At 52.1% G+C, this 26,607-nt stretch overlaps 6 protein-coding genes across 6 annotated transcripts; 2 read left to right on the top strand and 4 right to left on the bottom strand.

The window, feature by feature from the left end:
- Positions 1–518: 518 nt before the first annotated feature.
- POX_f07914 (uncharacterized protein) lies at positions 519–9,459 on the bottom strand (the record flags this gene model as incomplete). The annotated part of the gene is made up of 4 exons (XM_050116702.1): positions 519–3,109; positions 3,169–3,219; positions 3,278–4,069; positions 5,880–9,459. 4 exons carry the CDS (start codon positions 9,457–9,459, stop codon positions 519–521), a joined length of 7,014 nt encoding a protein of 2,337 aa, XP_049966841.1.
- Positions 9,460–17,426: 7,967 nt separating this feature from the next.
- On the top strand, positions 17,427–18,396 carry POX_f07912 (uncharacterized protein; the record flags this gene model as incomplete). The annotated part of the gene is made up of 2 exons (XM_050116701.1): positions 17,427–17,676; positions 17,828–18,396. 2 exons carry the CDS (start codon positions 17,427–17,429, stop codon positions 18,394–18,396), a joined length of 819 nt encoding a protein of 272 aa, XP_049966840.1.
- Positions 18,397–18,642: 246 nt separating this feature from the next.
- POX_f07911 (uncharacterized protein) lies at positions 18,643–20,504 on the bottom strand (the record flags this gene model as incomplete). Its single annotated transcript, XM_050116700.1, has 3 exons — positions 18,643–19,595; positions 19,700–20,335; positions 20,405–20,504. 3 exons carry the CDS (start codon positions 20,502–20,504, stop codon positions 18,643–18,645), a joined length of 1,689 nt encoding a protein of 562 aa, XP_049966839.1.
- A 1,586-nt stretch (positions 20,505–22,090) lies between these two features.
- On the bottom strand, positions 22,091–23,103 carry POX_f07910 (40S ribosomal protein S15; the record flags this gene model as incomplete). The annotated part of the gene is made up of 5 exons (XM_050116699.1): positions 22,091–22,160; positions 22,225–22,521; positions 22,707–22,764; positions 23,007–23,025; positions 23,086–23,103. 5 exons carry the CDS (start codon positions 23,101–23,103, stop codon positions 22,091–22,093), a joined length of 462 nt encoding a protein of 153 aa, XP_049966838.1.
- A 779-nt stretch (positions 23,104–23,882) lies between these two features.
- POX_f07909 (60S acidic ribosomal protein P2) lies at positions 23,883–24,274 on the bottom strand (the record flags this gene model as incomplete). The annotated part of the gene is made up of 2 exons (XM_050116698.1): positions 23,883–24,053; positions 24,116–24,274. 2 exons carry the CDS (start codon positions 24,272–24,274, stop codon positions 23,883–23,885), a joined length of 330 nt encoding a protein of 109 aa, XP_049966837.1.
- Positions 24,275–24,945: 671 nt separating this feature from the next.
- POX_f07908 (uncharacterized protein) lies at positions 24,946–26,114 on the top strand (the record flags this gene model as incomplete). The annotated part of the gene is made up of 2 exons (XM_050116697.1): positions 24,946–24,951; positions 25,005–26,114. The coding sequence occupies 2 exons, from the start codon at positions 24,946–24,948 to the stop codon at positions 26,112–26,114; spliced, it is 1,116 nt and encodes a 371-aa protein (XP_049966836.1).
- Between the last annotated feature and the right edge of the window lie 493 nt (positions 26,115–26,607).

Below are 26,607 nucleotides of genomic sequence, written 5' to 3'. Positions count from 1 at the left end.
TTGTGCTTGACTTGTCGTGGCGAACCGCTAGATCAAGACTCCTTGCATATCTTTCGAGCAAAAGTGAGAAACTCGTAAATATGATGGTGGCTTCACACATCAAAGACCTCTCTTCACTTACAATATCTACGAGAAACTCTACAAGTGACTCTGCGCAAGATTCAATCAAAAAAACCTGGATTATTCACCGGTTCTTCAGAGACCCGTGCACTTGTGATAATATTGTACATGTTCATGAAAAATCAGAGAGAGAAAAAATCAAAAAATCAGAAGAAGCAGAAGAAGCAAATCCTGTAAAACGCCAGACCCTTTCCACATATCCGCGTATCGTCTGATCGTATTCATCGTGGTCTCATAATCGTCTGTGGAGGTGATGATGACTTGTAGACATCCCATCCACCTTTCTTATTCGTTATTCGTACAGTTCATCGCTGGCAAGATCTTGAGTCGAAAGACCCAGGAAAGAGAAGGGAAGAAAAGAGGTGAAAGTGGTGTGAGAAAGAGACCATCTCTGAGGGTTAGATGGTATGGACGGTCCAGAGGGGGGAGTCATTCTCCCATGTGAGATGGCTATCGGCAGAGGGGGTGGCAGAAGGAAGAGAAGAAGAAGAGGAATAGCCAGATTCCTGGTTTGGGAGGTAAGGGGTCCGCATATGTTCACCATCGTTGTTGGCCGTGTTTCTGACGTCGTTGCTGCCCCCGGCCTCAGCAGTGCTTGTGCTGGTCGGTTCCGCATGGTCGGTTGTGTTTAGAGGAGTCATCAGGTGAGCAAACGGCACTGTATGTCCGACTCGAACTCGGCCAGGCGCAGGACGCTCAATCCATTCACGATTGACCCAGGAGCCGTTGTAATTCATAAACTCCTGGTATCCCAGCTCTTCCCAGGTATCAGGATGGACCCGGGAATGTCCACGATGAATGGCCACGCGCAGTGCATGCAAACGGCGTTCTTCGCGTACGTCCATCACTTCCTCAAGAAGCTCGTTGGTCAGATTGCCTTGAGTGTTCATAAAGGTGGTCAGACCCCGGAGAACACGATATGGGAGAGTGATCAACATAGCCGAGGGAACGAGAATGGCAGGATCGGTAGGGCGAAGGTCTGTGTAGGAAGGCATGCTGCCGAATTGTATCTCCTCAAGACGGAAGTTGGTACAAAAGGATCTTGGAAGAGTGTGTAGAGAAGCAGGAATGCGATTTGGAGTGAAGCGTGCCTGGGCGCGATGATAAAGCTTGAAGCTTGGGGTGATGGCGCCAGAGATGAACCGGAATGCGGCTGTTTGAGCCCGTTTGGCCTGCACATGTCGGAAGTCATGGAAGTGGTCAATTTCAACAGATGGAAAAGTGGGCACTTGATAGCCATAGTGGAAAGACGACCAGGAGCCGGCGAAAGTCATGGGAGTGAAAGACACATCAGGACAGGTGACCATGTAGCTGGCTGGATTGATGCCAAAATTGAGAACTACCTCGGCAGTCTCCCAGGAAAGGTGGCTGATGGCCAGATCGATACCGCGTTTGTTGATCTCGTGGCGGGCAAGGAAAGCACCGGAAGCAGCGTAGCAGAGGGCAAAGTCGACCATTGCGCGCTCCAACGAGAAAGAAGGCGAGGTTTCGCTCTCCGAAATTCCTAGACCTTGCAAGGTCACCATGCGAAGGGTCTCGTTGTTCACCAAAGGGTGGCCGTACAGGGTACGAAGGGCCATGGCGAACGCGACGGAGGAGGAGAATGAGGTGCCAGTGAGCGCTCGGATACAGTCAACTGGTCCTTGGTAGTGTCTCCGAGCTGCCATCACGCTGTGCAGGAACGGACTTGCTGCGATGATCGCCTTGTGCAGGGGGTAGGCGACCGGAGCCCACTGGGAGACAGGACTCAACAGGAGCTGCATGTCCGCAAACTCGGGGTTGCCGAACAGCGACTTGACGTGCTCGGTCTGGAAGGCCAGGGACCCAGCGGTTTCAGCCTGATTGGCATGAATGGACTTCTCACTGGCCATGACGGCAGAGCCCTGAGCTCGGGTCTCGGCAGCAGTCTCGGCGTCGGACGCGGAGTGAATCATCTCAGCGTCGAAGTACAGGCTGGGTGATTGAAGGTCAGCCTGGCTGAAGCTCTGGCTGAAGCAAGCCTCGTCGACAGAGAATGAGCCCTCGTGATTGGTGAGGGGCTCACTAGAAGGCTCGCCCAAGCTTGACTCGGGACTCGCTGACTGGGACACGCGACTTGCCTCTTCGTGCAAGGCAGCCGGAACAACAGACTGTTGGGGGGCGGCATCAGGAACCACCAAGGGAGGGACGGGGTAGAACCAGCACTCAGCTGCGCCATGAGTGCAACAGCAGGTGTGGCGGCGACTGCTTGGGTTGTTGTGGCAGCCACAGGCAGGCAAGAAGCTGCACAAAGAGATCGGTTGGGCCCAGGAAGCACCAGCATTGACGTCGAACAAGGGTTGACCAGACCCGGCGTTGTGATCATCTTCCTGCGAGCGCTGAACGGACACCGATTGACCTTGCATCGGCGTTTGAAAGCTACTGCTCTCACTCATTTGACGAGAGTGAGCGGTAGCACCACCATCGGGCGTGGTGGTCTCGAGCAAGGCGGCCTCTTGACCAGCCTCCTCGTCCTCCTTCTCCTCCATCTGAGCCAGCTTGTGCCGGCGCCACGAGTCCGTATCCACGACACACGGCCCAACGTTCTCCATCTCAAGAGGAGACACCTCCAAAGAGATGCCTGACTCCAAACTAGGCGACGCCAGGACCGCGCTTTGAGGCTCCGTGGATGCCTCGGGAAGGGCTGTGCCGACTGGCTCGGCATTGCGTACATCCTTCTTCTTCCCAGTCCGCTTGGGCTTCTTCTTCTTGTTGTTGCGGCGGCCCTCTGGAGCGGTGGCCTGGCCCGCGGGAGAAGCGACGGGAGAAAGGGTGCGGACAATGTCGGTGTCCGGCTTGTCGGGGGTCTCGGGGCGGGAGCCGGAGACCCGGTTGGCAACTACCGAGTTGCCCATCTTGCGCGCCTTTCTGTTCTTCTTTCTTTGCCGGGCACTTCGGCAACGAACCCGTTTCGGGAGCTCGAGGGAGGGGACGGCGACGTCAAGAGAAGACGACGCAGAAAGGGCAGGGCCTGTGTGCAATGTTGGTTAGTGGATGTAAGGTGAGAAGCATGATATGATATCAACTTACTCTGACCACGGGTCTCAGGGGCAGAGATCTCGGTAGTCGAGACGATGTGATCTGAAAAGACACGCATTAGCGAGTGTCATCTGAGAGTTGAGAAGTGAGATGAACATACCTGGCTCAACGACCTCTTTTGCTAAAGGTCGAGGAACCCAAGAGGGAGTCTCGTCTGCGGGACCCAGAAAACGGTCGATAGGGTCCTCAGAGGCAACAGAGGCAACAGAGGCTTCGGTCGTCACGTCTTTCTGTTTTGAGCCGTTTGCGTCGTTGCCTTCGGTTTCGGCGGGGACCTCGACGTGACTGGGACTAGGAAGAAAGCCAACAAAGTCAACAACAGTCTTCTCGTCTCCTTCAAGCGGAATTGTAACGTACTGGGGATGCTTTCCACTACTCTCTGAGAACTGTACAAGTTCGCTTGCAAGTTCAAGTTCCAACTCACGAGCCTCACAGTAAGGAGGAGGCGGACTCTTGGAGTCAGGAATGATAGAAGAAATCGGTGGAAGCGGGGGGCAGTTTTCCAGGGGAGGGAGAGATCGGTTGTTATCAAAAGTCTCACCAGAGGGCTCCTCGTTGGAGCAGAAAAGCTGCTGGCTTGACCGGGTGGGTGAGTAAGGCTCAGTGGGTGACAGAGAAAATGAGAAAGACTGAGCAGGGAAAGGGGGTAAATGGGCAGTGTGAGCAGTGAAGATTCTGTCTGGCTGATATTCGAGATGCTCTGTTGAAGCAGCTTCGTTGTGAAATGGGTATGAAGGAGGGTGGGTGAAGGAAGAAGAGTCAGACTGAGAGGGAAGGTCAGAGACCAAAGGTGAGCGTGGGATGGTGGGGCAACGCGTGACTTGGGGATTGTTTTGCTGAGGTGATTGCTCAGTCGGATGCTGAGAGCTGAAGCCCCAGGCCACTCGAAGGTCTGGGGGGAGTCTATCAGTCCAGTGCCGTGAGGCTTCCCTCTCTTGCTGTGCACGGGCACGAGCACGTGCTGTAAGTAGGGGAGCCATGTCATCCAAAGCCCAAGTACAGAAGTACGAGTTAGATGAGAAATAAAAAAAGAGTTTTTGTTCAAATAGTATCTTGAAGCAAAAACCAGAGCTGTAAGTGAGAGTTTTTGAAGAAAATTGATAAAGGTGCGTGGTAAAATGGAAGAAGGGTGGTGGAGAAGAGAAGAGGGAGAGACAGGGAGAGGCCACGAAGCAGCAGTTTTATATCGAGACCGAGATCGCTTATGTCGTCGAATTTCGTTTACCAGTTACCTTTTTGAGGCGCGTACACTATGTCTAGAGGGTTCTGAATAGCAAACGACTCGAATAAGTAGACCAATTCCGCGTAACCCGACGATGTCATCGCATTCTCGGCGCCCAAGGCAACGACTCGTTGACTGCCAAGAGCTTTCCATTGGATACTACATTGGGAGCCGGAACAGACCAGAAGACTATTGAAAGATTACATAGTTTCAAACGCCACACAGTGCAGAAACAATCTCATTATGAATTCTTCACCCTTAGTAGACCAGTTAACCCGCTTCAGTCTTTTCACTAGACAATTCAACAGTTCTTTCTCGCTACATATGATGATAGGCCGGAGATTTCAAAGTCATGAATATAATCAAATTTCTATGAAGAGATTAATCTGGTTTGCTGACCTTCCAGAAGCGAAAGCGAGCTAATTTGCAGAACTAAAGACGTACTCAATTTTATACTTCATGTCGATCTCCCAGGGCTTGTGTCATCACGTGATTCTATTCTCTGCCACGTGCTCACCTTAATTTGACTCCACTTGACGGATAGCCAAAAAAAAACGCCGTTGTAAAGAAGAACATTTCTTTTGCTCACGCACTCCATGAGCCTGATAGAAATCGTACGGGAAAATCACTGATACAAGGGCTTCTAGCAATACGTTTACCATTCTATTCAGATAATTAGTAAAAAGAGTACAACTTGATACTAACGTAATGTATGAAATTTGAACAACATAGTGCAGTATCCAAGACACTTACCCATGAAACGCAAGAACTCTTTCTGTGCACTTGTAGCTTTGATGGGAAAAAAGAAGTAGGGAAAAGAATAATAGGCGACAGCTACATTAGTATGAGCGAGCTTGCTCGTAATCAGTTGAAGGGGAAGATACAAAGTTCCGGATAATTTGAGCTCAGGGCTTGGCTGCCTAAGCAACCCATAGTTGGCGATAGCTCACCGCACGCACTGCATGCTAACGAGACGCATCTCACATGCAGACAGCCGGTTAGCACTTACGTTACTGCTCGCGCTTCCGAAACAATCTTCAATTACAAACTGAGAATTACGAGACTGGTTTGACTCATCTCTTTTGGAATGAACAGCAGCTTATTCCAGTACGAGAGTCGAAAGCATTCTATGTTAATCCTATGAGCTTCGAAGAGGACCGGGGTCATGTTAAACTGTTTCATGGATATTGAAGTAAGGCAGAAGAACATTGACCAAGACGATAGGTATTGAAAGATCGGAGACGCTCAAGAAATGCACCAGGTGGTATATAGTCGTAAAGAGTATGAGGAGAAAGGAAATGATAGACAGCCCAGAGTGACAAAACAGTAAAAAAAAAGAGAAGAAAAGAAAAAGAAAGTGAAGGGCAAGGGAAGAACGGGAAGATCCAAGGAAAATAGAGGGCAAGGAAAAAGCCTTGAATAGATATAGATGAAGGAAAGCATAGAGAGAACGATAACCAGTCTTCTCAGAACATCCCACCGTTGACGGGAATTGGTGGTGGGGTGGTCTGAGGCAGAGCTGGGACTGGGACAGGGGGAGCTTCCTGACGGGCTCGTGCGTGGAGGCTGCCAGTTTCACTTGTAGATTTGCGTAAACGATTACGCGAGCGCGGGCGCTTTTCATCATCAGGGAAATAACTTTGCTCGTCGGACATGCTGGGGGCCGGGGAGGGTGCCCGCGAATCATGCTTGTCGGACTTGAAAGCACTCAGAATAGTTTGGGTGCCCCGACGGCGTCGAGGGTTCATAGGGGGCAGCGGGGGCGGGGTGACTCCTTGCTGCGAAGAAGCGGAGGAGGTTGAGCTGCTCACGGGCAGACCAACGAGAGGCACATTGGACGTGGACGATACCAAAGTTGGCTCAGAGATGAGCTTCTTGTTGACGCTGCGTTTCTGTAGCAAATTGGTGGCTGGTCCTCGCTGAGGCAGAGAATGAGCACTGCTTACAGTCGCGGAGTGATTCACAGCGGGTGACTGCTCTTCGACGAGCGGAGGAGTGGCATTCGCCGAGTATGCAGGGGCAGCAGGGGGTGCTCGCGGAGGGGCCCCAATCATGGCGGAAGCCTGTGTTGGCGGATACGCGAATGGTCGCTCGTATTGGAAGTTTGAGGCACCCGAGCGACTGGTGCTGCGGTATCGACCCGATGCGGCGGAGGTGGAGCGATTGTATGTCAAAGACTCGCCATCGGCCGAGGCACGTGTTGAGCTGGGTACCAATGGAGGCCGATAATTGTCGGGGATCACAAAGGTGCCGTGGGGCGCACAGGCCGCTTCATCCACGGTCTCCAAGTCATCACGCTCGCGATAGCGAGTGCGGCTCTTGGACCGACCGGAGGCGTCAGAGCCGGAGCGAGAACGGAAGCCACTGTGCGGGGATGGACCGCGGCTGCGACTTGATTCGCGAGACTCTTCGTTACTAGTACGACCGACGGTCGGCCCCCGAGACCGAATTGGTCGGTCGGCTCCCACATGTGGAGAGCTAAAGTTGGAATGACGGCCAAAGTTGAATCCGGGCCGGTCTTCTTCGCGCCATTGATCCTCTGATACGAGGGCGGGGGTAGAGCCGGCGTTGTTGCCGTACATCATGCCCTTGAGGTCAGGCTTACCCATGCCCTGTTTGCCGGCCTTGTGCTTCAGGATGGAGAAGGCATTACCAGCCTTGATCCCGCCAATGTCGGGGGTCTGTCTGCCGGGGACAGGGCTGGTGGATCGGCTTTCGCTCTCGGCTACGCTCCGCAACTTCTCCTGGACCTTGCGTCGGCGCTCTGCCAGCTCAATTTCGAATTCTTCACGTTCTCTCTGAGTCTCGGTGCTGGCACCACGACGGTGACCGTAGTTGAGCTCATCTCTCCAATGCGTTGTATTTGAGTGCATGTATTCAGATCCATGCGCAGCGCTGGTGTTGGAGGAATCGCTGCTGGAGCGGTTTGCGGTATGCTCGGAAGAGTGGTGTGAGGAAGCCTTTGGGCTTGCCGGGATACTTTGATTGAGACCCGAAAGTGTGTCATCGGGCGTGGTCGCCGGAGTACTCACTTCGGAGACAGCACCACCTGCCGAAGGATAGGTTGAGCCCGACTCTTTTGGTGTGAGACCCGGAGAAGGCGGCGGATAGATGGATGACTGATCGCTAACTTGGCGCAGGTGAGAACGGATGAAGCCGTTCAGTCCAAATGTTGGCGAGTCTGGCCGCTGAGGAGTAGCCGCATCGGTCTGGGCAGGTGCGACGTGCTCTTTCACGTCTTGGCTCTCCTCAATGGGCTTGAGATCCCTCAAGTCAGAGTACCTGACTTCAGGAAGAGTCTCCAGCGGCTCGTTGGTTGGTGATGAAGGCTTTGAAGCAGTGCTGGTTTGGTGCAACGAGTGGCCAGCATCCGTAGTCATCGTGGTCACCGACGAGACTTCGTATGAGCGGCGATCATCCACGTCCTCGGTAGAGTTACTCGCAGTTGAGTTGGCGTAAAATGTAGTCATGCCAGGTCGCCCGGGCGAGGCCTCGACACTGGATGCTCGAGATCGACCGATACCATTACTGTAATTGGATGAAGCCGACTCAGCTCGAGAGCGATGGCTAGATTTGGAAAGACCCCGAGCACGACTGGTCGGTTCCTGCGGCAAAGCGCGGTTCATCGGGGGTGGTCGCTGCGGAGGGAAAGCAGGGTTGTGGCTTTGGTGCATCTGCAATTGGCGGCGCATGAACTGCTGCTCATCAAACCCTGTGGCAGCACGGTTGAACAAGCCCATGGCAGTCGCCTTTCCGTGGTCGTCAGGACTCAGGGCTGCTGCCAGGAGGCGATTCTTTTCGTCCACCTCATCTGATGGAGGAATTCGCGGAGGCATAACTCCAGAGCCGGTACTCGATGGCAAGGGATGGTCGGTCGTCGCATCCTCGGGGATCGTAGGCGGTTTGATGGATGTGGTCGAAGAGGGCGGGCTTACCGGCAAGGGAGTCGTAGTGGTTTCAATGGTGTTCAGCTTCTGGAGGCGATCGCGAAGACTGCCCGCGGAACGGGAGAAATTGCGATTCAGTGGGAGCGAATCGGGGGTGGGCGATCCACGCTGGCGACTGAGATTTTCCAAGCGGTTCAAAGTCGATGATTGCTGGTTCTGGGCGGTTTGGTTGAGTCCCTGGCCGTACAAGCGCCGAGAACGAACTGATCCGTTCCGAGGGTTAGACATGGCAGATGGGGAGCGAGTGTCTCCTGAGCTTGGGGTGTCGGAGTCCACCGACGGTTGAGAAGCAGCGGGCGGGGCTTCGTCAACCGCATTCATTGCGACAGTTGAAGCAGAGGCTTCAGTGGCAGGACCAGAAGCAGTTGCGGGTAGAGAACCCATGTCCTCGAGTCCTAGCGTCGCTGTTTGTTGAGCGGCCTCTGCCTGAGCACTCTGTTCCGCAAGCCGCTGCTCTTCTTTCTCCTTGAGCCGCAGTTTTTGGAATGCCGACATGTTGAGGTCATGCTCGTAGACAAACTTGCCTAATCCCCGGTTGGGCTCGGTGGACTCCGCTTCTGTTCCTGCGGGGGATCGAACCGGAATGCGATAGACCTTTTGGCGGCCACCGAACAGGTTGTTCCCTTCGGTGCGACGAGCGCGGCTCATCATGCTGCCGCTCTGTGACCGGTCATCATCGATCGCATGTCCTCCATCGAATGCAGATGCGTCCGAGTCAGCCCGTCCGAGGGCAATGGAAGGGCGACTGCCATCATTGGAAGAAATCTCATCGATATCCGTCAAGAGACCGGCGTTGTTCCCAAAGACGTTCGCTCGCGAGGCCCGTTTCGGAAAGAGGACGCTATCGTCACTGGCCTTTCCGACTAGGGTGTCCGGATCGTCCTGTTCTCGCAACATGCTGAACCGAGCCGACAACTTTGGCATGAGCAAACTCGTGCGAAAATCATCCGACGACGGCAGAGCGTCCGACAGGTCCAATTCGAATTGAGACTCCGCCGAATCATCCTTCTTTTTTGAGGTCTTCAAGCTGAATGGCGAACTTGAGGCTGACGAGACCTTCTCCAGCTCGTCCGAGGTCTCCTTGACCTTCTTGTTCTTTCGAAAGCGATGCATTGTGGGTGGTGTAGATGGCGAGTTGGGTCCCTTTTTGGCGGATCAACCCGCAGCTGTCACAGTGGATGTCGAGTAAGCGCAATTGAGTGGATTGGCTTCACGCAACCAGCACCGCCACGTTAGTCTTATGAGTCTTGAGTGTTTTTCTTGTTTCTCTCTCTTTCTCTCTCTTCATCTCTCGTCCCATCCGAGTGCGCGAGATCGAACTCACTGAAAAGCCTTTAGTGGAAGACGGTGAACGGCATGACCGAGAATTGCAACTGAAATTTAACGATGGCAGGCAGAAGTTGGCAGCGCCGTATGTCACGACCTCACAGCGGCACTGTTCCTGACGGGCGGCGGAGGGGGAGGGCACAGTGGTGGAAACTTGAAAAGCGCAGTTGCGGCGCACCTCCGGTGTCGTGTCTGTGTTTCAGAATGGCTGCCAATTGTTGGTCGACAAGATAGCTTCGGTCGGCCGAAGAATGAGCGTCAATCCGGCAAATGACAAGCATATGCCGGGGAGGGTGGTGAGAAAATTAGACCGATCACACCGAACAGGACTCGAAAAGGAATGGGATAGGCGGAAGGACAACTGATGGAGCGACGAGGTGAAGGTCGAAGGAGTGTGGTCGGTCCTTGAGCTAAGGGCAGTGCCTGGTTTAGTTAAGATAGAGAGAGAGACAGGGCAACGAGGGCCAAAGGGAGGTCAAAGGAGCGACGAATGTGAAGAGGAGCGAGACGAGAGGAGAGAGAGAAACCTCGTCCAAGAATGCGATGCGTCCGAGACGAAAGCGCGGAATGAGGAAACAAAAAGCGCCCGAGCGTTGAGGGTGACGCTTAGCGTTGGGTTTTGGGTATTGATGACTGGATCTATCGGGGACGGACGGGGGGGGGGGGAAAGACGGGGCTCGAAACGGACCATTCTACAGTACTGGAAAGAAAGTGACGAACGGGGGGTCAGAGTAATTAAAATATTAGGCCCCATTATACTGAAATTATCAAAATCAGAATCAGTTTCAATCGGGTTTATTGGGGGGGGGAACAAAATGCTTGACAGCCTTTACTCTTCTCAGTCTCTTCTCATTGGGGAAGTCAGTCCTGCTGGTGTCAAGAAACCAAAAGAGGAAAAGCGATACCGAAGGGGAAAGAGAAAAAAAAAGAAAAGAAAAACAAAATGAGATAAAAATCAAGTAATGGGGGGGAGGGGGTTGTCCCAGACCTAAAACAGACTAATCAGAATTAAAATTAAATGGATTGAAGTGTTCTGGATCTTCCGCGTTCCAGATCGTCCTCTTCGTGAGACGGGCCACGGTCCACGGGCGCACCGTTCAGGTGTTCCCTTGGAGACTCGATGAGCATATCGGATGATGGGATAGGAGGAGTCAGGACTCGGTAGTACGTTGGAACTACGTGTGAGGACGAGGTTAAGCGAGTCGTGAGCATAGTTTCAAACCTGCGTAGTACATTCCATGTCTCGCGACCGAGTCGTGTGTATGGTCAATACCTTTGAAGGTTGACCCGGTTCTCCTGTCACCTGCAGTTTGCACTGCAATGCCCATGAGGTGCAACAAGGGGGCTCTCCCGCGAGGCTTTCCATGGGTGTGGGCTGAGTGGTTCTGGTGCTCCAGTCCTGACGGGATCAGCGGAAAATGGGGGCGGCGGTATTCAAATTACCAGGCACCGTATCGTGATGGAACAGCCAACCATGTCAACCAGTGAATCACTGTGGAAAACCTAAGGAGATGTGTCGCCAACGTTGAAACACATGGACGGGTGCACCCTATGAACCACAAATATGAGACTCACGATCTTGAAGAGAACGCAAGAGATAGTGATGTCAGTGGTCTTGTGCCACACAGGAGAAAATTCCAATGTGGAGGTTGTTGAAATGGTCTGGGGCATATTGCATATCAATAATCCGACTGTCAAGGTACGCCCTTGCGCAAGGCATGGTCATGTGAGGAGAGCTGTACCCAATGGCCGTATTCACTTTGTCCTGCGGTCCCTCCCCGTCGACTGACTCGCAGAGTCTGGAGTCCTGACTGCTCACGTCTGTACTGTACTGCCCGAGTGTTGCTCACTGCACATCGCCCATCGACTGGACTAAATGACGGTCATAACGGCCACTCAATTGACTAGGACGAGTGGAACGGGAAATGAATGCTCCATTGCTCACTTTTGACAAACTGACATCCCGCACCTGTGGAACTTGGAGGGATGGGGACCACTGCGTGAAGAATTCCGATGCAATCGACCGTTCAAATGCTTGGAGCGTAGACCATGGTCCTTCTTTTTTTCTTCCGCTCCTCGATTCACGGGGTCATCGCATCATGCATGGTTTGTAGTCTGTACTGCTCCGTTCCTTTGCAGCGCAGGACTCGACCCCTTCACAATCACGGGCCTATCTCGTGGCATGTGGACCCGAGGCTGGAGAGCCCACCACCACCGCCGCGAATGGGCCGCGGTTCCTAGCGAGGTTCAGTTGGGGTTGACTTCTCCATGAGTCCATAACTATACGGCGATGAGTGACCGATGATTCAGCGAGAACGAACTCGGCTGTCATGCCCCCCCGCGGGGCGACCATGAAGCGATCCAGACGAAACAGAACGATCTTGACCGTGGCTGAAATTAGTGGGGTGTTTCTCGTCCGTCTGGGGACCAACTGTCTTCAGACGTTCAGTTGCAGACAAGACAAATCGACCGAGAAATCGGCACAAGAGCCCTGGAGCCCCAAGTCTGGCGGCTCCATGGACATGGGGCCTGGACCTGCTGGAGCGGATGGGCAGAGGTACCATCGAACTATGGACTGTAAGCTTCTCTGGCCCGCTGGGCCCTATCGAGAGGTTCAAAGCCGGCCTTGTCCATTCCAATTCCATGAACTCAATTGACCGTCCATCTCGCACTAGCGCTTCTAGCTTCCGTCTTTGGGGGTTCTAGTTATACCGAGGGTCCGGACATGTAACAAATCTAGACTAAGTCTTGTGTAACCGAGAAGCGGGTGCAAGTCAAGGAGATTACGGGGGATTTCTCTGCAGTACTTTTGACGCCAGTTCCCGGAGGGCAAACGACGGATCGCGGACATTGCATCCTCGTTCCGTGGAAAGGACTGTGTGGCTTAAGCTTTCGAGCTGCCTACCTGGGCACCTAACTCCGTTCCCAACGGGCGCACCGGTGGGGGGAAAGACAAAGTCGGGAAATTGTCTGCTCCCAAAACACTAGCGAACGAAGTTCCGTTCAATGGAGCCGAACGGCAAGCAACCAGACTGATATCAAACTCTCACACAAAATCAACAACTCCAATTCATGATCTTCTTGTTGAGCCTGGCAAGAGCCATGACGTAGGATGCGGGTACAGGATGTACAACTGCTTACAATTCAAATCAATAATCGATTGCGCTCCTTGCATGGCCGCGGGGGAAAGGCTGCATGAAAATGCCTATACTGTATGTATTCAATCATGCAGAGGTTTCTCCACCCTCAGCTTCCATCCGGCTGCACCTACGGTAGAGCAGCGTAAGGTCTGTCGATTGCCTCCCGCAGTATCAACGATCAATGCAGGACCTGTGGCAAGGGTGCGGCTGATACTCCACCGCATGTTTTTTCCGACTGCCAACAAAGTCGATTGTAAACGTCAACGGTGACTCCCCCCCCCTTTTTTTTGCTGCTTCGATAACCATGCTTTTTCTCCGAATCATACAGATCCTCATACATGGTACTGTCCTGCATTCTATTGGAAAGATGATCTGATGCATTGATGAGATAATCAATCGGCTGAATGGATCCGACCCTGAAATGACCCTCTTCTTCACCTGATCCAGCTGCCCAGTGCCACTTTCCGTGTGTGTCCCGTGTCCAAGGCCCTGTCAATTTCCGCTCCCGAAAGTTTACTCCTGCGATTGTGTGAACTGAATCCATCTTGCCTTGGTAATTTCATCTCTATGGGACGTTTTTTTCACTCCCTCCTTTAGGTCAATCTTCGCAGTCGCAAAACAATGTACACGAGTGCATAGTCACCTATCTATACATTATACGCTATCTGCTACTTGAAAGCACCGTACCGTAGCCACAAAATCCCATCGTAGATTCTAGGTCACACAGGATTCAAGCTAGCCAGGCATCGAGAGCGCACCTTAATAACGTACCCGATCCGAAGTCTAGCTCTTACTACTCCTACTAGATTTGGGATGACTACAGTACAACCGACCGCCAAGCGATCTCCAATTTTCCTCAATACATTAATATCTCGATCGGTCACTACGTTTCACATCTATGACTTTTTTTTATTTTCTCTGTTTATTCCCACTTTTCCAACCCAACCTTAGGGCCACTTGCATCATTCTTTTTGAATGTTTAGAATCCTGCAGACCTGCAGGTCCAGCGGGGGTGGGACGATGAGATCATGGGCTCTCACGCACTGTCCATAAGACCCGGCCATCTGGAACATGTAATATCGGTCGCCGGAAGCCACAACATGGTGAGCGGAGCGATGGAGTTTCGATTGGAAATTATCCAAACGAGATTTGACGGTTGGTGTTGGACCTTGATTTTGGGGGGCGTTTCTTGTCTGGCTGTATGGGTATACCTGCTTCGAGGTTGATTGGAGGTGTCGGGGACTGTGGCTGAATATTAATCTGTTGAAAGTGGGATATACTTTGACAGGTTTAATGGATGTGAATGGGTAATCTGGAGAATCTGACTCGTATTTTGGTCTGCTGGATAACATGAAGGAAGTAGACGGTGGGGGTTTGATCATTTCTATGAATTGATCAACGTGAGGGCACCGTGATATGGGTGGGAACACCATGTCCAGGATGGAGGTGGACAGGAGAAAGGCGTGGAGGTTGATTCGGTCAGGGTACGGCTTATCTCGTGCCGATACCAAGTTGGTGACTTGCCAGGTCGAATGAACCGAATGATCTAATAACCCGGACCCGGACCCGGTTACAAGGTTGAATGGTGATATCTGAATTCTCTTTCTTCTCCAAGGAACCACCCAAGGAAATTTTACTATATCAATGAATCGCCTATTCTCTGTACCGCACCTAGTAGGTACCTATGTAAATAAGCCCGATCTTAAGTTCGATATCTAGCCTGGTTCCATAGTGTGGTCGACTTGACAGTTGGCACTGATTGACCCGCGCCGGATATATCACACACGACCGACCTATGCGGCTGAACGGTGGACGACAGAAAAGAACTCAGACGACGGGAAAAGGCTCATTCAACCCGATTCCAGCCCTTGAAAGTGACCGTGAGCATTCGAAATAAGATTTCACAATTTATAATGCAAGAGCATTCAGGGATTTAGACTACAAATATTGAGAACACGAGTCATCTACACATCCATGCTGCCAAACCTATGTACCGCTGCAGAAGACACTGCTCTGGAGCTAGAGTTCTTGACACCTCAGGTCCTGTCCTAGGTGGAAATTGTCCCAATTTCAACTACAGAAAAAAAAAGCCCGGTAGATACAATACTAGTGCATACCGTAGCGAGAGAAAATGCCGAAAGATACAGTAAATTATCATGATCCAGGTAGGGAAATGAGTCAAATGACAGATTTCGATGTTTTCTTCTCCTGGGGTTTCTTGTTCTTTCCTTTTTTTTTTTGGCTTGCGGCACTGGGCGAGTTTCGACCCACATAACGACTTTCTAGTTTGCCCTTCGTCAACTGGGATTGGCTCTCGCCAAACTAGTGCCCCTGACTAAAGCCCTAAGCGTGTATGGGGCGTCTTGGCACTTGTAATTTCAAAGCTGCCCGAAAGTGGATGGGGGCCTGGGTCCAGTCCTGGGTTTTGGGTGGATGATGAATACTGAAAGTGAAATGGTGGAGGCTTGTTAGTAATCAGTTGAGGTTTGAGAAGTTTGAGTAGGTAGGAATTTGGATGAAAAATGTATGTATTGTATTGTACAGTATGGATCTCGAATATATGGAAAATGATTGAAGTAATAAGTGGAAATTTGAATGAAGCGGAAAAGAATTATAATAGATGGCTCCCAGGTATCCAAAATGAACCAATCAGATATAATCTAGAATCATCAGATATCGAACCTCCTCCCCTTACGCTAGGCGAGAATGAACCGTTACTGTATCGTATGTTATATTTCACAGCGCAGGGACCTCTGATGGCCTCTGGATCCATCAAAATGTTCACCATGAGACTTTACAGCTCCAGCGCTGAACAATAATCACCTCCTCAAGCGAAACCCTAAAGAAGAGAACTCCACCGGATCTGATTGAATTCGAGCCCACCACTAAAGGTAGGCCACAGGGGGCCCTGGCTGCTTGATCACGTGAACAATATGTATATTCAAGCAGTATCCAGCGAGTATCCTTCAGTGGTGGTGGAGCAAATCAGACCGAAGAGATTCTGATTATCTGGATATTCATACAGGATACATTATCAACAGAATTCGACTACCGATGCTCTTTCTTCTCTTTTCTCCAGTCTGCCACTGCTCGGAGAAGGTAGACTCTGCAGCCTACACTTCAGAACAGTCACCAATAGGTCGCAATGGCAGCTCATAGTTAGAGCCCCAGAAATATTTGATGGTTTTGATCCGTAACTCCAAGATCTATCTGTCAGCCGTTGAGCCGGCCATGATTGTCTCGAGCTAACTTCAATCCATCAGCTGAAGGCTATACAGGTTGGAATGCAACGTGATGATCTGACGTTCGAAGTCAAGCGCACAGGGACCTACGCGATTCCTCCTCAGCCGATTTTCATGCGACGGAGCTGATGCTTTGATGCAAGACAATCTCCCTCCAGTCGGAAGGCGGACAGAGAAAGTAAAGAATGAAAGAGTAATCAGGCAACATGAGCAGTTGGCCCTAGCCTCTCAGGAGAAAGAATCCTAACCTCATCGGCCAGCTAGGAATCCACACAAACTTGTTTGCTGGTTGAAGATATGGCTGGACAAGTTCTCTGTAGTACTCAACTGTATGCTCATCAATACTTCGGACCTATTTCTGCCGCGACTGACGCTCATCCGGATTCTGACCACGCTTGCACGAAACGGGACATCGCCGAGGGTGCCCCATCGTCCAGGTAAAACAACGAGAGGAAGGCTTTGCCACACACATGTGTTTCCCTAAGCCACCCGGCGAGGCCGATAGGATAGGTAAAGCACAAGGGTTTGGTCAATCCTGAAGAGGAGTGGATATTCTGCAAACCGGGGGCGGTCGAGACCGTCGCCTCAGGGTTGGCGCAATGGCAGGACGCGGTAGATTGCGTTGTCCCACGAGCCAAGATCGGGCTAGACGAACGCTATTTGCGGGGAAGGTCGATATGATGAGTACAGTGATTCGAGGGTTTCCAAAGGAAGAAAACCTGATGGAGATGAAGAGGAAATCATGATTAATATACTTCCTGGCAGGTCAAGGTGTCTCCCTAGAATGAGGCGGTCCTGATCGTACGAGGCTATTGTTGGCGCGTTTTCTTCTACTTGACTCGCTATGTTATCTTGTCAGTGTCACATTGGAAGTTATGGGCGTCGCAAACGTCGCGTCTGCGGACCGGGCCAACTTGGACTTGGATGGAGAGTGAGTGGTTAATGCCAGAAGACTTCTCTGGAGGTCAATCGACATGGTCCAAGAGGTCGCTGCTCCCTAAAGTCACGCCTATTCCCCCGGGACTGTATCCGGTTCAGCAGCGCGTGTGTTTTCAAAATTCACACCATCTCTTGTGAGAAAGCCCCAATGTTGATTCTCTTCAACCAAAAATCAAGACAGACTATGCCAGTCTCCTCGATTCAATGATACTCGCTCCCTTCCATTCCATCCGAAAAGTGGTGATCATCCCCAAGGGAATGACGCCATAGGATCCGCACGCAGAGCGATCACGCCCCCCGCAAAAGCTCAAAGTACACTCCGAAACAATCCGCCATCCTACTAAACCTCTATGCGCTTGACTTACCATCCTAATTCCTGAATTCATTCTCATTCTCCGCTGAATCTGCAACACCAGCGACCCCTCCCACCAAAATGCATGTTCTTCTTCTCGGCGGCCATGGCAAAGTGGCCCTGCACCTCACGCCCCTTCTTCTTAACCGAGGTTGGACCGTGACCAGCGTGGTCCGGAACCCCGACCATGAGAAGGAGATCCTCAACTTGGGCAAAGAGCGCAAAGGCAAATTGGGTGTCCTCATCTCCAGCTTGGCGGAGATCAAGAGTGCGGCCGATGCTCAGGAAATCCTTCTCACAACGAAGCCCGATTATGTAGTTTGGTCTGCTGGTATGTACCCCGAGGGCGGACAACGCCTGTTGTCAAGATAGACTTGTTTGCTTTGCTTTTTTTTTTCAATTCTATTGATGAGAGAGACAATAGAGATATTGGAAGAATGGTTTCGTGCTGACATATCTACTCCTCCTTTTTCCCTTTCCAGGCGCCGGCGGCAAAGGTGGACCCTCCAACACTATCGCCATCGACCAAGAAGCCGCCAAACATTTCATGACCGCCTCGTTTGCCTCCCCCCACGTCTCCAAATTTCTCATGGTCTCCTATCTGGGCAGCCGTAAGAAGCAGCCGACCTGGATGCCCGACGAGGAATGGGCGGGAATCGTCCATGTCAACAGCCAAGTTCTGCCGACCTACGCCAAGGCCAAACAGGAAGCCGACGAATATATGGTTGCGTTGGCGGTCAAGCGTAAACAGGAGCCCGGGGCAACGCGGCCTTTCCAGGCGATCAATCTGCGGCCGGGGACGTTGACTGATGAGCCGGCGACGCGGAGGGTGGAATTGGGGAAGACGTCAAAGGGTAGGGGCACGGTGACGCGGGAGGATGTGGCGATTGTGGCGGACATGTTGTTGGCACGGGCTGACACGGAGGGTTGGTATGATCTGGTGAATGGAGAGGAGGACGTGGAGAAGGCGGTGGAGAGGGTAGCAAAGGACAAGGTGGATGCTGTCGAGGGAGAGGATGTCGAGGGCATGGTGAAGCGATTCTTTCCGTGATTGTGTGATATGACTCGGCAAAAAAAGAAAAGCATCTACGTGACGAAGGGGCGAACGGGCCATGGATACTTAGTGAGAGGGGGACCAGGCCCTGGGGCTCGAAGGTCTTAGCGTGATGGAGGGAACAGGACTGGGAACAATAGCTTCGTCACCGAGTACGATAGTTTGCAAGTCATCTTTATCTATTTCAGTGCTCGATATATCATGAATGTGGTATCTGGGAAACGACAAGGACAGAAAAAATGGCTAGAGCTTCGCCCGGGGACCCTTGCCCGCGTCCTTGAATTGTTGCTTGAGTAGGCGACGCAGGATCTTTCCACTGGGGTTCTTGGGAATAGAGTCCACGAAGCGGACACCACCACGGAGACGCTTGTGAGGCGCAACCTTGCTGTCGAGCCATTTCACAATGCTGGCCGCCTCATCGGCCTCGCTCACACCAGAGGTCTTGCTCTTTGCACTTCGGACCACGCAGGCCAAGGGCACTTCGGACCCGTGGGCCTCACTTTCGATGCCGATGACGGCAACGTCGTCAATCCCCTCATTGTCGACCAGAATACCTTCCAGCTCCGCGGGTGGCACCTGGAAACCCTTGTACTTGATGAGCTCCTTGACCCGGTCGGTGATGAAGAAGTTGCCTTTGGCGTCTTGGTAACCGACATCGCCCGTGCGGAACCAGCCATCCTCGGACAGACACTCCCGCGTGGCGGCGGGATTCTGGTGGTAACCCAAGAAGACATTGGGACCGCGCACCGACAATTCGCCCACTTCTCCCACGGCAACTTCACGGGGCTCGGACCCATCCTCGGGCATCGTCATGTACTTGGCCTCCATGTTTGGCATCAGGCATCCCACGGAGCCAATGTGGTCATGCCAATCCTCCCATCGCTGGGAGTGCGTGGTGGGGCTGGTCTCGCTCAGCCCGTAACCCTGCTTGATTCCGACCTTGATGCGCTTGTACACGTTCTCCACCAGCTCCTGGGTGAGTGGTGCAGCACCCGAGTTCATCATGCGTATACTGGACAGGTCGTACTTGTCGATGGCAGGGTGTTTGCCCAATTGAAGAACGACCGGAGGGACGATATAGCTGAAAGTGACCTTGAAATCCTGGACATGAGAACACCATTTCTCAATCTCGAATTTCTTCATCACAATCAAGTGATAACCCTTGTACAAGGCTTGAGTGAGGAGACACGTGAGACCTTTTGAGGATGAGTTAGTTCTAGGCCCGAGATTTGAAAGAAAAAACAAAAACAAAAACAAAAAAAAGGCTGGGTAATGAATGCGCACAACCGCCAGAACATACCGTAGATGTGATAAAATGGGAGAAACGCTAAGAGACGATCGCCTTTGCCATCTGGCCCTCCATTCCAGCTCAGATGACCTCCCTCAGCAACGGCTTGCTGCAATACATTGGCAACGATATTGCGATGTGACAGCATGACGCCCTTTGGCACACCGGTAGTCCCTGAAGAGTAGACCAAGAACGCCAGATCTGTGTCTGCTTTGATCTTCTGCCGACGGAACCGAGTGGCACCGGAGATGTTTCGGACGGATGTGAAGTGCTTGACTCGGGCATTTGGGTCTCGCTCGTCATCCAACAGGATGATCCGATCCTCTGGAATACCGACCTTTTGCGCCGCAGCCGTAGCCACTGTCAAAGCTGATACTTGCGTCGCGAGGGCTTTTGCTCCTGAATTCTTTAATTGAAAGGCAAGTTCGTCAACCGTGTATGCTGGGTTGGCCGGTGAGATGATACCGCCTGCCCAGAGAGTACCCCACATCACCACCGGGGTGTCAATGCTGTTCGGAGTGAACAGGGCCAGAACATCGCCCTTGCGCCAGTCGTAAAGAGCCTTGAGGCCTTTGCCGAAATCAAGAGACGCATTCTTCAACGACGCATATGTATAGTAGCGTTTCGTGTCGGCATCTTGATAGAGGACTGGAAGATGTCAGCGCAAGGTCTATCGGTTATTTCAGCTCCCCCAAATCAGTCTCCAGATCCACTTACTCTTGTCATCGGGGAAAGGCCTATCTTTGCGCTCAAACAAGAACGACCAGAGATCGACGTCGGGGATGTCGACGGGCGGATAAGGGGAAGAGACGGGCATGTTGCTGGGAAAAGAACCACGTGCGCAAGAAGACAAGGCGCAGAAGAGTGGAAGATGGTCACGCGAAAGAAAGTCGACAACAAAAAAAAAAGGAGAGAAGGCCCCTTGAAAGGTGAGATTCAACGCAATTGTTACCACTGTGAGGAGCCTCAAGGTAATTGATAAGTTGAGGGAAAGAAATCAAAAAACCATGCCAAGCGCAGAGGGTCCGTATGTCTAAATAGGGCGGGGGGCTTTCTCCGCACTGGAAATATCGGTTCTCCAAGAAGCGGGCAGCCTCGGCCCTCTCGTGGAGCGACACCCACGCTCGGCCAATGGTAACCGAAACCATCTCTCGGTGCAAGACTGGTCGCCTCACACGGTCAAGCAGAAAACAATCGAGTGCAAGATGAGGTGGACACTCAGCGCCGACCTATCTCAGTGGAATTTTCAATGTAAGTGCTGCCTCCAGCGCAACTGAGCCCTGGGCCTCGAGCGATCCCTTGACTGCCTACTGCACGCATGTCGGCTATCGTCAAGGTGCACAGTGGAGTGCACGATCGGCACTTTCGGCGCTGTCGGCACCCTCGGTCGATCCTGCCCATAGCTGGAGTAAAGTGCTACAGATACTGAACATAAATCCCGCGATATCTCCGACACTCCACTCATCGTCATATGTTGGGTTCGCACTGATCTTGGTTCGCTGAACTTAGTGCCAGCCTGATACCGGATGCATCGCGACAGTGACCGCTCTCACACTATGTATGATCGTAGGGCTATCTAGTGTCCGGGATGGTAGGCGGTGGACCTGATTTGATGAGAGACACCTAGATCACGATCAGAAGTGCGACGTTTGGTGTCCGTGGATGCCTCTTAGGTACCTAGACGAGGGTCATCCTGGCTATAGGTATATCCAACACGCATGTCATTCAAGTAATTTGCTTTTTCCCAGATTCGATCGAAGATGTGTTGTTGGCTACATCCGGTAGTCTTAGGTCATCCCAAGAGGCAACCCTAGAGAGCTCAGCCAGCGGGAACAAGTGCGCAGCTCTCCAATCACTCCATGATACCCACCGAGAGATGTGGTGAGGTTGCTATCCGACCCCCCCTAAGTTTAAGCATAATCGATGGTGTATTGCAGATGGAACTGGAGGGAACGACCTCCAGATTGGAAGTAGCCCGATCAAGCATGGTGTAAGCGGCGCTCCTCATTATGTCTCGAACACGGGGAACACGATAAATGAATTGAAAATCTACGAGTCGGGCGGCTTTCGAGAATCTACACGTCGAGTATTTGAAAGCTTTCAAAATAATCATATCATAAATTGAACTCCATTCCCTAGCACCCAAAAAAGAAACCAGGGATAAGAATCCTTATCCGTTTGCTCTGTCGCGTAAGGACAGAGACTTGAGAGAGAGGCAAGGTCCCAAATGATTTTTTTTGTATCATGCCGACAAGCTCTTAATTTGAAATGGAAACAGCTGCTCCGCTCTGGAAATACAAGCTGAATAGAGAGAATCCAGTCGGGACAAGACTGGCTCCCATTTTTTCCGATCCAAGCACCATCTCCACCACTCGCCACTCCAAGGGGAATCGTTCGAATCGTTTACTTCAGGGGAATGAAACGGGAAGAGTGGGTGGCACCGATACCGGGACGACCGTGCTTGACGGGCTTGCTGCAGGGTTGTTAGTATCATGAGAAGAGATGATCGTATTGGATCCGGGGATGGCGAAACGTACTAAGAGATAGAGAACTCAGCCAGGTAGTGGCCAACCATCTCAGGCTTGATCTCGACCTGGTTGAACTCCTTTCCGGAGTAGATACCGATGACGGAGCCAATCATCTCGGGGACGATGATCATGTCACGGAGGTGAGTCTTGACGAGATCGGGCTTCTCGTTGGGCTTGGCCTCCTGCTTAGCCTTGCGGAGCTTCTTGATGAGACCCATGGGCTTGCGCTTCAGACCGCGGTTGAAGCGTCTGCGGGCACGGGCGTGGACGACATCGCGGAGCTGCTCGGAGGAAAGGTCGAGGAGCCTGTGCATCGAATTAGATCCCCTCCGGATATTTCAAAAGTAGGCTTGTAGTATGCAACATTTGCCATGGCAAAACCAGGTAAGTCCGGAGCCATTGCGGTGATTGGTAAACCATCAACGGACGAATCTCGGTCGTGCCAGGCGCGTACTGCGAAAAATTTTGGTGGTATGGGAGGTGAAACGTACTGGTCGAGGTCAATGCCGCGGTAAGAGAACTTGCGAAACTGTCTTCTCTTCTTGATCTCTGTAAACCGAACAGTCTGTCAGCGATGTGGATTCTCTTTTGTTGTGTCGCAAAAATGTCTGCATTCGTGCTGTGTCCCCTCGAATCGACGTAGTTCAAAATGTCCCCGATCGTCCTTTCATCGAAACCCTATGCCTGATGGCGCATAATCGAAACATTCGAGACGAGTAGTGATTCGAGAACGCGTGCAGATGATATAGGCGATCGGGATAGGTGGTGAGAGTAGTGGTGTAAGAACGTACCGGCAGCCTCCTCGGCGTTCTGTTGAGAAGATCATTAGCGGATCGTGAAACAACCACAAAAAATGGTAGCAAAACTCACGTATTCGATGTCGGCCATTTTTGCGGTGTTTCCTTAGAGCGCGCTTTCCGAACGAATCTCGAAAAGCGAAGGAAGATGGGTTGTCGGGTGGGTTGTCGTGTCGCTGAGCGGCCGCCTAGTCCCTCTGCCACTGGTGAGGTGGGCAGGGCTCGCCTAAGCGACGGATAGGTCAAGCCCTAACACACTATTCCGTTTTTGGGTTACAGTACTGAAACCATTTCAGAGTCCATCTCGTATTTAAATTCGAGAATACCAGGGAATTATGGGAGCCTCCACCAATCAAAATGCTAGACATGATTATGCGATCAATCGAAAGGGTAATCTGAATACGCCATCGACCATTCAATTAGGAAGTCGTATCGCAGACGATATGATATCAAGCTCGCAACAACTCAGTCACTTACAATAAAAGACTGACGCCCAAATCATGCGTAAAGGATGTAAAGCTCATGGGGATTTCGGTGGATCCGCTGCTCAGTTCAGAGTCTGCGTGGAGTGTTGGCCCTATACCAACGTACGCGCTGAAAAATGTATCAAGTCTAGACCACGAACCTTCCCGCGGCCCAAGTTCTATCTACATGCACTTTTACTGAAGATAATGCTGGGAGGACAGAGTGATCTGCATTGACTAGGAGCCTTTTAGAGCCCGTATATGAAGAATTCGTAACTGCATCAAAACAGCCTGAACAATGCACGTGTGAGGAAGCAGCCGCGGAAGGATACTCGCAAACTGTCCAGTCCATCCAGATGTCTGTTCCCCCGACTTGTCATTTTTGAGGCGCTTGTGAGGAAGGCATTTAGTCGAAGAGTCCGAATCCCATGTCGTCGTCGGACTCCTCCTTCTCCTCCTCCTTGGCGGCCTCGGGGGCGGCCTCAGCAGCACCACCGGCAGCGGCGGCACCGGCAGCGGGGGCAGCAGCGCCGCCGGAGGGAACGGAAGCGAGCTTGGAGGAACCCTCAGAGATCAACTATTGATATTTGGTCAGTATGCGCAGGGGTCTAAGTGGCTGGTAAATTTTTGGCGACTCACGTCCTGGAGGTTCTTGCCCTGGAGCTCAGAGACAACCTTCTCGAGGCGCTCGGAGTCAGCGTCAATGCCGACGGAGGAGAGGACCTCCTTGATGTCAGAGGCAGAGGGGGACTCGTTGCCAGCAAGGGCGAGGAGGAGGTAGGCTGCGAGGTGCTTCATTTTGATTTACTTTTGAGGAAAGAAAAATTCGATGTTAGCGGAGATCTTCAAATGGAAAATTGAATGCGCAACAGCGCGCGCACAACCCAGTGGCTGATGGTGCCGATGTTGTTTCCAAAAGCGAGATTTGTAACGATGCGCAACATACTTTGAATGTTCTTAATGGGAACTGAGAAACAATCGATTTAACCGCAAGTTGGGCGGAGACTGCAACGTCGAGTTCTGGCGATGGTTGAGGATCAAAAAGTAGTCGTGGTGCACCAAGTTCGTGGGAAAAGTGCGCTACGGCTGCTGTGGCTGAGTCACCGCTCGGCAGAAAATCTAAGCGAGTGTGGCGCATGAGCTAATCACGTGACATGTAGCCATATCGGCGGGCATGATGTCCAAAGCAAACCCCATCCTATCCCCGCTTCAACGCTGTCGTCTGCTAGGCGGTGCTGCAAGAAGTTCTTCCGCGTATACCTACGCGCTCACGCCATCTGAAAGCAAAACAGTACATCATTTTTGCCCTCCCGCTCCGGCGCCTCTTATTGCTCAGACCCTTGGCGGTGTTTCGCTCGGAGTCATGAAGTTACAAAGTCGAACCAACCACCGACGGTAACTGGGCTCTTACATCTCACAACATTCCAAGCATATTCCTGCACGCGTTGATCTCACCTTAAGCTCTCAAAATGAGTGTATGTCGACCCCAAACCAGAGAGCTGCAGCCAGAATCTCTAACCTCTCACAGTTCCTCGACTCCGTTCTTACATCTCTTGAGACTGGCAAGCCGGTTCCGCTCTCTGCTCCATCTACTGCCCCGAGCACATCCGTTCCAGCTCAGAGGGACAACCGGAGAGTGGCTGGAACTCAGATGTCTCAGGTAACCAGCTCCAGCAGTTCTGGAATCAAGCGAAAAGCCGACGATCAGCTTTCTCGACCGTCGAAACCCGTGAATCCGCCACCGAACAAGATCCTTCCGAGCCTGCCTGGGGCTTCGTCTACCACGCCAAAGCCCAATACATCCATCTCCAATACTAACTCGGTCAATAATGGTCCCACCCCCAGGGTAATCGCGAGGAGCAACACAGCCACGTCCAGTTCAGGTACCTCCATGAAAACAGCGCCTGCGAAGCCGACCATCGCAAAGCCAGTAGTCGCAAAGCCTCCTGTCTCCAAACCGACGCCGGCCACAGCAGCTGCACCGAAGCCAACAGTGGCTAAGGTGGCTCCGACCTCGTCCAAGCCACCACCAAAGGGCTCCTTCGCAGCCCTCATGCAACAGGCAAAAGCCATCCAGGACAAAGTTCCCGCTCAGATCGGCACGCTTCGCCATCAGAAAGTACAAAAGGAGAGGCTGAGCAAGCTGGAGCGCAAAAGACGGCTTGAAGAGGCTAAGGCGCAAGCAAAGGCTGCACGCTCTGGAAAGCGCGCGGCACCTGCCGCTTCGTCCAGCAGCGCCGCAGTCAAGCGTCGAACACCCGAACCGCTGTCGTACAAAGGAACTGCCAAGCCCGCTCAAACTCCGGAGCCGTCCACATACCGTGGAACAGCGGGTCGGCAATCTCAGCGAAGCAGCGCTGAGCGCCGGCCGGCGAAGCGTCGGATGGACGAATACCTCGCAACAGACGAAGAAGACGAGGGTGATTACGGCGGCTATGGAGAGTATGACGATTACTATTCGGATGCGTCATCTGATATGGAGGCCGGCTTTGACGACGTGCGAGAGGAAGAGGATGCAGCATTGAAGTATGCTCGGAAGGAAGATGAAGAAGAGATGCGGATGGAAATGCTGGCGAAGAAGGCGAAGATGGAGCGCCAGAAGAAACTCGAAGCTCTGGCATCTCGCAATAGGCGATAATCACCCCTGTTCAACACGCGACTATTCATATTTTCATTTGTCAAGAGACAGAGGTTTTCTCGTCACCCTATGGAAGGAGCATCTTGAGCGTTTTTTGTCTTGAATCACCTTTTACACCGGGGAGCATTTTTTGTTTTCATAGTTGCTATCTAGCGGGCGTTGGATCAATACCAGATGAGCGTTTGCTTTGGTTCATTAATGAACAGGTTCATCTCACAGGCAACATCTCTTTTTTTTTTACTTTGTAGTTGGTGTGCGGTCTTCACCAGCGCGACCGGAGTTGTTGTCGGACTCGAACCTGTGACCTCTCATTTCCCAGGATCCACCGTGTTGGACAACGATGGAATTTATGTAATTGTCTGATGGTACTGCCCGTAGATCCTCCGACGTGACCGTAAACAGGACTCTCAACTGGTGAGCCCCACCAGCTAATTGTGACATCACCCGCTTATCCGGTTGTCCTATTTCTTGTCTACTTGCAAGTCCACGACTT

This window comes from Penicillium oxalicum, chromosome VI (assembly GCF_001723175.1).
Source record: "Penicillium oxalicum strain HP7-1 chromosome VI, whole genome shotgun sequence".
Classification (NCBI taxonomy): Eukaryota; Fungi; Ascomycota; class Eurotiomycetes; order Eurotiales; family Aspergillaceae; genus Penicillium; species Penicillium oxalicum.
The sequence above is the reverse complement of the archived record's forward strand: the minus strand, read 5'-3'. Positions and strand labels throughout refer to the sequence as shown.